Source organism: Ranitomeya variabilis, chromosome 1 (assembly GCF_051348905.1).
Source record: "Ranitomeya variabilis isolate aRanVar5 chromosome 1, aRanVar5.hap1, whole genome shotgun sequence".
NCBI classification, from domain to species: Eukaryota; Metazoa; Chordata; class Amphibia; order Anura; family Dendrobatidae; genus Ranitomeya; species Ranitomeya variabilis.
In genome coordinates this window covers 608226822-608236364 of record NC_135232.1, presented here as the reverse complement: position 1 = coordinate 608236364, position 9543 = coordinate 608226822, and the positions used below count along the sequence as shown (strand labels likewise).

The 9543-nt window shown below is 47.1% G+C and overlaps 1 protein-coding gene across 1 annotated transcript; it reads left to right on the top strand.

Annotated features, from left to right (window-relative positions):
• Nucleotides 1-587: 587 nt before the first annotated feature.
• Nucleotides 588-9507, top strand: BGLAP (bone gamma-carboxyglutamate protein). The gene is made up of 4 exons (XM_077260536.1): nucleotides 588-722; nucleotides 1104-1145; nucleotides 3751-3814; nucleotides 9129-9507. The coding sequence occupies exons 1-4, from the start codon at nucleotides 662-664 to the stop codon at nucleotides 9259-9261; spliced, it is 300 nt and encodes a 99-aa protein (XP_077116651.1). The 5' UTR covers nucleotides 588-661; the 3' UTR covers nucleotides 9262-9507.
• Nucleotides 9508-9543: the final 36 nt, after the last annotated feature.

Genomic DNA, 9543 nt, shown 5'->3' with positions numbered 1-9543 from the left:
AGGACCCTCGGGGTGCAGGATGACCCCCTGGTGCTCATGTGATCCTCCGGGCACACAGCAGTACAGGACGTGGCTCTGGAGTCCCCAGCTGGTTGAGTTCTCCGGTTGCGGTGTGGAGGAAACGTTTCCTTGCTCGTGTTAATAACAGGGGAGATGAGCAGCGGATAATTCTATGTTGCTGATGCGGTTTCTGACCGTGTTATTATAAGGTTATAATGCATTAGTCTCCTTTCTTAACCCTTCATCATCTGGAAAAGACTTGACAATGGCTGCCATGGCTTAGGAGTCTTATTCCCACAGCGCAGGGATCTGTCCTCTAATTTAACATTTTCAGTCCGATAGTTCGGAACATTTTTTAGTCTGGCACCTGTAGGTGCAACTCTTGTGGTTTTAAGCAATGGTGTCTCTTAAAGGTTAAAATTGGGCTTATCCACAACGTACAATGAAGCCTGGTGATCATTTATGTAGAGTAGAGTAGGGGGTTAACTCCGCAGGGCTGATGTTGGCCAAGAAGCTTGCAGATTTTATATTTGGATGCTGTAGAGTTGCCCGATGCTGTAAACCCCCTGGCGCTGAGCAGGGCCCCTCCACCAGGGATGCGGGGTATAAGTACTTGGTACGGTGGCTCCGGGCGATCAGTGGACAGAGAAGTCGCACCGCCATGAGACTCCTTACCTTGGCTGTTCTCCTCGGGGTGGTCGCCCTGGTCCTGGGGCATCGCGGTACGTAAGTCACCATTATATGGAGACATCTGGGGATATTATGAATGACATCTTACTCGGCGTGACTGCACAACATTGACTTAAAGGGATTATCTATTTCAGAGTTGGGTGTGTATGAGCATATACCTCCATAGTCACAACCTGTATATAAGGGGCAGACGTGACCGATGCATCACACATAGGTGCCTGAGCATCTCTGTACCTTACAGGAGCGATTGGTGATGTCTACTGTGTACGGAGCGTTTCAATTGGCTATCCTGTCACTACAGAGCAGACATGACCAATCGGTGCCTGTGCTGGTTGATTGGCAGTGCCGCCTGTATGTATGATGTCCCTGCACAGAGAACGGAAGATATAACCTCAGTGTATCCCTGGTTGTAGGTCCAGATCACAGCAACGTGGCCGATTCTCCCCGCTCACAAGGTTAGTACCACACCCAGGTCTATGGTTCTGATTACGTGCTGTCTGATTGAGCCTCTGGCGAGGATGAGAACTTGGTGCTCTTGTGCGGGGTCTGTACCTATATACGCACAGACAATCCTGAGGGGAGGGTCTACACACACACGTAGAATCATAGGGAGTGAAACTTAATATTGTGCAGTCCATGTATGTTCATGCATCAGGTGTGAAAAGTACAGTGGTGTTCAAAAGTCCTGCATAGGTATAGGATAAATAGATTTTTCAAGTTTTAAACGTTTTCTGTTGAATATCTTCGATGCTAATATGACATATTATATATGGTTTTGTTCAGAATACAATTTTGCATTCTCTCCCTGTAATATTTTTAGCTTTTGAAGCAGTTTTGCCTGAAATTATTGCAACAATATGGGAATTGAAAGCACAACTAAATATTGTACAGCTTCAGATCCAAAATTAGCCAATCACAGATGAGGTTCTTGTGACCAATCATAACCTGGATATGGCAGCCAATCACATTGCATTACATTGCATCACATCTGCTGCTTTGTTTGTTTGTTTTATGTGTTGGTCTATCTAGTGAATCATACTGTAGAGTTTTATGATGGGAGCCTTCAGATTTGTGTCAGCGGAGGATCGTGTGCGAGTTGTGGTGCTACATGAAGAGGGTTATACTGGCCCCCAGATCGCAAGGAAGGTCGGCTGTAATCAGAGTACAGTCGTAAGAATTTTGCAGAAACATAAGCAGCTTGGAATTACCCAGGACAGGCCCAGATCTGGTCGGCCCAGAAAGTCAACTAAAAGGGAGGATAGAGTACTGATAAAAACATCCCTTGCCAATCGAAAGCTCACCTCTCCTCAGCTTCTGCGAGAATGGCAAGAAAAGTGCAATATTGAGGTAGCAACATCAACTGTTAGGAAGAGATGTTTGGAAGCAGGATTGAGAGGGTGCAAGGCCCGAAAGAAGCCATTGATGACATCCATACAAAGACAAAGGCGAAAACTGTGGGCATTGAAATATTTAAAATGGAGGAAGGAGGAGTGGGAAAAAGTGCTATTTAGTGATGAACGCACTTTTTGCATTTTAGGAAATGATGGCAAATCTTATGTGAGAAGTTTCCCACATGAAGAGTACAAGCCAGAGTGTTTGAGCTGTGTGAGTGAGGTGATTGAGGCTCTGATACAGGCCTGGAACCACATCATCACTCGTGAACATCTGCAGAAGCTTGTTCACTCAATGCCACAGAGATGCAAGCTGGTGCTCAAGAGCAAAGGCTGGCCAATAAAGTATTAGAAGCTAAAGATGCACTCAAAAGGCCCTTTTCAGGACTCTGAAATAAAAAATAATAAATCTTAAAAAGTTAAATTTAAGTCTGTGTGAACTTGCATTGGAAGTTAATGATCTTAGAAGCCTGTTCACCATTCTACACACTACTGGTGTAGGTATGGTTATGCTGTAAAAAAAATTATCAAAAATGCGCATACCATAACAATTTATACACTTGGGACATTCAAAAATGCGTATGGCATACAATGAGGGATTACAAAAACATATGTTCCATATGTTCCACCAGTTTCACTGTAGAGATGCAGAAGTATGAAACATAGTTTTCTTCATGCCTATGCAGGACTTTTGAACACCACTGTACCATATATATTCTGTACGAGTACTGCACAGTGCCACTGCTCCCCTACCTTACTTATAGATGCCGCACAGTGCCACTGCTCCCCTACCTTACGTATAGATGCCGCACAGTGCCCCTGCTCCCCTACCTTACGTATAGACGCTGCACAGTGCCACTGCTCCCCTACCTTACGTATAGATGCCGCACAGTGCCCCTGCTCCCCTACCTTACGTATAGATGCCGCACAGTGCCACTGCTCCCCTACCTTACGTATAGATGCCGCACAGTGCCACTGCTCCCCTACCTTACGTATAGATGCCGCACTGCCCCTGCTCCCCTACCTTACGTATAGACGCCGCACAGTGCCACTGCTCCCCTACCTTACGTATAGATGCCGCACAGTGCCACTGCTCCCCTACCTTACGTATAGATGCCGCACAGTGCCACTGCTCCCCTACCTTACGTATAGATGCCGCACAGTGCCACTGCTCCCCTACCTTACGTATAGATGCCGCACAGTGCCCCTGCTCCCCTACCTTACGTATAGATGCCGCACAGTGCCACTGCTCCCCTACCTTACGTATAGACGCCGCACAGTGCCACTTCTCTCATTCTGGATGTAGAGATGCTACACAGTACTGCCTCTTTCATATATAGAGTTCATATTTACAGAATGAGAGATGTGGTACTTTGTAATGTCTATACATACGGTAGGAGAGGTGGTGCGGTGCAGCGTCCATGCATATAGTATTAGGAGTGGTACTGTGCAGCATCTATCCATTAGGGAAGAGGGTGAAGCTGTGCAGGGTCTGCACACCCTGTAAGAGGGGGAGACGCTGTGCAGGGTTCGCACACCCTGTAAGAGGGGGATACGCCGTGCAGGGTCCACACACCCTGTAGGAGGGAGCAATGCCGTGCTTCCATGTTCAGTCCTGACTATGGTGAATTGCGATTTCTCACCTTATCTCCCTTGTTCCCACCTTCAGCTTTCATCTCTAGACCTGAATCTGCTAATTTTGCCAGACGACATCGACGCAACATCCACAATGTGTAAGTTTAGTGTATCTAATCCTATTATTATTTATTTATATAGCACCATTAATTCCATGATGCTGTACATGAGAAGAGGTTACATCAAAATACAAATATCACATACAGTAAACAAAGGTAACAATGGCAGACTGGTACAGAGGGGAGAGGACCCTGCCCTTGGGAGATTACATTCTACAGGATTATGGGGAAGGAGAGAGTAGGTCGAGGGTTGCAGTAGCTCACATGGTGTTGAGGTGGCCGTGTAATCATTACAGGTTGTAAGCTTCTTTGAAGAGGTGGGTTTTCAGGTTCCATTTGAAGGATCCAAATGTGGTGGATAACAGGACATGTTGGGGCACAGGATTCCAGATGATGGGGGATATTCGAGAGAAGTCTTGGAGGCGATTGGGTGAGGAGCGAATAAGCGTGGAGGAGAGAAGGTCTTGGGAGGACCGGAGATTACATGAGGGATGATATCGGGAGATTAGTATGGAAATACAGTACAGACAAAAAGTTTGGACACTCCTCATTTAAAGATTTTTCTGTATTTTCATGACTATGAAAATTGTAAATTCACACTGAAGGCATCAAAACTATGAATGAACACATGTGGAATTATATACTTAACAAAAAAGTGTGAAACAACTGAAAATGTCTTATATTCTAGGTTCTTCAAAGTAGCTCTTTTGCTTTGATGACTGCTTTGCACACTCTTGGCATTCTCTTGATGAGCTTCAAGAGGTAGTCACCGGAAATGGTCTTCCAACAATCTTGAAGGAGTTCCCAGAGATGCTTGGCACTTGTTGGCCCTTTTGCCTTCACTCAACGGTCCAGCTCACCACAAACCATCTCGATTGGGTTCAGGTCTGGTGACTGTGGAGGCCAGGTCATCTGGCGTAGCATCCATCACTCTCCTTCTTTGTCAAATAGCCCTTACACACCCTGGAGGTGTGTTTGGGGTCATTGTCCTGTTGAAAAATAAATGATGGTCCAACTAAACGCAAACCGGATGGAATAGCATGCCGCTGCAAGATGCTGTGGTAGCCATGCTGGTTCAGTATGCCTTCATTTTTGAATAAATTCCCAACAGTGTCACCAGCAAAGCACCCCCACACCATCACACCTCCTCCTCCATGCTTCACGGTGGGAAACAGGCATGCAGAGTCCATCCGTTCACCTTTCCTGTGTCGCACAAAGACACGGTGGTTGGAACCAAAGATCTCAAATTTGGACTCATCAGACCAAAGCACAGATTTCCACTGGTCTAATGTCCATTCCTTGTGTTCTTTAGCCCAAACCAGTCTCTTCTGCTTGTTGCCTGTCCTTAGCAGTGGTTTCCTAGCAGCTATTTTACCATGAAGGCCTGCTGCACAAAGTCTCCTCTTAGCAGTTGTTGTAGAGATGTGTCTGCTGCTAGAACTCTGTGTGGCATTGACCTGGTCTCTAATCTGAGCTGCTAATAATACAAATTCTAACAGTCTATTCAGTAGGACTATCAGCTGTGTATCCACCAGACTTCTGCTCAACACAACTGATGGTCCCAACCCCATTTACAAGGTGAGAAATCCCACTTATTAAACCTGACAGGGCACACCTGTGAAGTGAAAACCATTCCCGGTGACTACCTCTTGAAGCTCATCAAGAGAATGCCAAGAGTGTGCAAAGCAGTCATCAAAGCAAAAGGTGGCTACTTTGAAGAACCTAGAATATAAGACATATTTTCAGTTGTTTCACACTTTTTTGTTACGTATATAATTCCACATGTGTTAATTCATAGTTTTGATGCCTTCAGTGTGAATGTACAATTTCATAGTCATGAAAATACAGAAAAATCTTTAAATGAGAAGGTGTGTCCAAACTTTTGGTCTGTACTGTATATGGAGGAGAAAGGTTATGGATGGCTTTGTTGGTCAGTGTTAGTAGGTTAAACTGGATACGCTGGGAAATTGGGAGCCAGTGAAGGGATTTGCAAAGAGGGGAAGTAGGAGTGTAGCGAGGAGAGAGATTAATTAGTCGGGCAGCAGAGTTAAGGATGGACTGGAGGGGTGCGAGAGTGTTAGGGTATCTGCACACATTGCGGATTTGGCTGCGGATCCGTAGCGGATTTGATGCTGCGGATTTGCCGCAGTTTTCAATGTGGTGCACATGCTGCGGAAGAAAACACGAGGAAACGCTGCGGTTTATTTTCCGCAGCATGTCAATTCTTTGTGCGGATTCCGCTGCGTTTTACATCAGCTCCATAATTGGAATCTGCAGGTGTAAAAACGCAGGTGTAAAAACGCATGTGAAAACACCTGTAAAACGCAGGGCGTTTTACCTGCGTATTTTCAGATTCTGCACAGAAAAATCCACACACGAATCCGCAACGTGTGCACATATCCTTAGAGCAGTGTTCCCCAACTCCAGTCCTCAAGAGCCACCAACAGGTCGTGTTTTCAGGATTTCCTTAGTATGGCCCAGGTGATGGAATTGTTGCTTGTCTAGATGATGGAATTCTCACCTGGGCAAATACTAAGGAAATCCTGAAAACATGACCCGTTGGTGGCTCTTGAGGACCGAACTTGGGGAACACTGCCTTAGAGGATAGGCCGCAAAGGACGATGTTGCAGTAGGTGAGGCGGGAGATGAGGCCATGCACAAGCATTTTGGTAGAGTGAGGGTTGAGGAAAGGACGGATTCTGGAAATATTTTTGAGCTGGAGGTGACAGGAGGTGACGAGAGCTTAAATGTGCAGTTTAAAGGGCAGGGTCAAGGATTACTCCGAGGCAGTGGATTACCGGGACGGGGGAAAGTGTGAATTCATTTATTGTGATAGATGGATCAGGTAGCGAAGATATGCGAGATGGAGGGAAGATTTGTTCAGTTTTGTCCACATTGAGTTTGAGGAAGCAAGAGGAGAAGGAGGATATGGCTGATAGACACTCCGGGATTTTGGAGAGCAGAGAGGTGACATCTGGGCCAGAGAGGTAGATCTGAGTGTCATCGGCATATAGATGGTACTGGAAGCCATAGGACTTTATAATTTGTCCCAGGCCAAGGGTATAGATTGAGAAGAGGTCCTAGGACAGAGCCTTGAGGAACACCAACAGAGAGGGGGCAAAATGAAGAGGTAGTATGGGAGTAGGAATCACTAAATGTGCAGTTGGTGAGGTATGGGGAGATCCAGGATAGGGCGAGGTCTTTCACACCAAAGGAAGAGAGGATCTGTGGTAGGAGGCAGTGGTCAACTGTGTCGAAGGCAGAGGACAGGTCTAGGAGGAGGAGTATAGAGAATTGTCTGTTAGCTTTGGCTGTAAGTAAGTCCTTAGTAATTTTGGTCAGGGCAGTCTCGGTGGAATGGTGGGGACGGAAGCCAGATTGTAGATTGTCGAAGAGAGAGTTAGGCTGCTTTCACACTAGCGTCGGTACGGGGCTGTCGCGCTGCGTCGGCCCGAGGCATACTGTGCAAAAAATGCCCGTCGTTGGCAGCGGAAGCAGTCTTACGACGCTTCCGCTGCCCCATTCCAAGGTCCGGGGAGGAGGGGGCGGAGTTTCAGCCGCGCATGCGCGTTTGAAAATGGCGGTCTCGACGCACAGAAAAAGTTACATGTAACGTTTTTTGTGGTGGCGGTGCGCCAAAACACGGCGCAACCGTCGCACGACGGTTACGACGTGTGGCACTGCATCGCTAATAAGTCTATGGAGAAAAAACGCATCCTGCGAGCAACTTTGCAGGATGCGTTTTTTTATCCACAACGACGCATTGCGACGTGCAGTGCACGACGCTAGTGTGAAAGTAGCCTTAGATGCAAAGTGAGAGGAAAGTTCAGCATGGACGTGCTGCTCAAGGAGTTTGGATGCAAATGGGATCAAAGATATGGGGCGGTAGCTGGACATAGCGCTCGGGTCAAGGGAAGGCTTTTTGAGGATAGGGGTGATTGTGGCATGTGTGAAAGCAGAAGGGAAGCTGCCAGAAGGTAGTGATAGGTTCAAGAGATGTGTTAGGGATGAGATAAGTGTGGTGGTGAGGTTGGGGAGGAGGTGGGATGGGGTCAAGAGCACAAGTGGTGAGGTGTGATTTGGAGAGAAGATGAGCAAGCTGTCCTTCAGTGATTTTGGAGAGGGAAGTTATGGGGTTTGGGCATTGGTCTCTCACAGAAAGGGCTTGTGGTGGTTTGACAACAAAGACTTGCCTTGTTTGGTCTATCTTATTTTTGAAGTGTGTGGCAGTCCTCAGCAGAGATTAAGGAAGTCAGAGGGGGCAGTGGTGGGCGAAGGAGGGAGTTAAAAGTGTTGAACAACTGTTTTGGGTTGTGGGATAAGGAAGATAGGAGGGTTGTGAAGTAGGCCTGTTTAGCAGAGGTGAGAGCTGATTTGATTGCGAGTGTTGCTTGTTTGAGTGCAGTGAAATCATCTTGCGAATGCGTTTTCTTCCGCCGTTCCGTGATTCTGGATACTTGCAGGAGCTTTTTAGTGATGTTATTGTGCCAGGGTTGTCTATTGATTCGTCGCACTCTGCTATGCATGACGGGTGACTGAGTCGATGGCTAATGCAAGAGTGGCATTGTAGAAAGCAGTGTCTGTGTCGTGGAGTGAGGATATGGATGACAGTGGCTGAATAGAGTCAGAGTGTGCAAGGGTCTAGATGTGCGAGGTTTCTGCAGGGGTGCGCATGTTGCTGGACATGGGTGACAGGTGAGGAGGACAGGTATGAGAAAGTGAGCAGATGGTGGTCGGATAGAGGGAGAGGGGAGGTGGTGAAGTTAGATAGGGAGCAGAAATGGGTGAAGACCAGGTCTAATATATGTCCGTCTGTGTGGGTGGCTGAGGTGAACCACTGAGTAAGTCCAAAAGATAACTTAAAGGGAACCTGTCACCTGAATTTGGCGGGACCAGTTTTGGGTCATATGGGCGGGGTTTTCAGGTGTTTGATTCACCCTTTTCTTACCCGCTGGCTGCATGCTGGCCGCAATATTGGATTGAAGTTCATTCTCTGTCCTCCGGAGTACACGCCTGCTCAAGGCAATCTTGCCTTACGCAGGCGTGTACTATGGAGGACAGAGAATGAACTTCAATCCAATATTGCAGCCAGCGGGTAAGGAAAGGGTGAATCAAACACTCGAAAACCCCGCCCATATGACCCAAAACTGGTCCCGCCAAATTCAGGTGACAGGTTCCCTTTAAGGGACAGGAGTTTGGAGGCTGCTGACTGGTGGGTGTTAATGGAGATGATGAAGTCACCCATGATGATGGTGGGAATTTCAGCAGACAGAGAGTGAAGGAGCTAATCCTATGGAGTGATACCGCCATATGGCTAAGCTTGTCTTAAACCCCCCCCCCCCCCCTTCCATAGGATATATGGGGCGGCAGTGAGATCTCCGTTGGAGGCACAGAGAGAGGTGTGCGAGCTGAATCCGGACTGTGATGAGCTTGCTGACGACATTGGATTCCCAGAGGCGTACAGGAGATTCTATGGGCCGGTGTGACGCACCACGTACACCCCTGATCCGATCTGCACCCAGCACTCCCCGCCGATGTCTAGAATGGACACAGAATTAAACTCTGCAGGCCGGTCTCTGTCTCTCCATTGCTGTATGCGTGCACCCCTATCCTCCCCTGGTAACCTTTTCCTTGCTGGAGGGGTCACAAGCTCGCCTATGTCATGCCATTACTGCTTTTCTGTACCAATATGAATACAGTAAAATAAAAAATATTCTAAAATGAAATAAAAATGTTATGAATATCTCTATGATTTGTAGAAATCCACA

Excerpts from the sequence above, each read along its gene's own strand:
- BGLAP (XM_077260536.1), top strand. The coding sequence starts at position 662 with ATGAGACTCCTTACCTTGGCTGTTCTCCTCGGGGTGGTCGCCCTGGTC. Across the intron at positions 1,146-3,750 it reads CGATTCTCCCCGCTCACAAG|CTTTCATCTCTAGACCTGAA; the intron begins GTTAGTACCACA and ends TCCCACCTTCAG. Across the intron at positions 3,815-9,128 it reads CGACGCAACATCCACAATGT|GATATATGGGGCGGCAGTGA; the intron begins GTAAGTTTAGTG and ends CCCCTTCCATAG.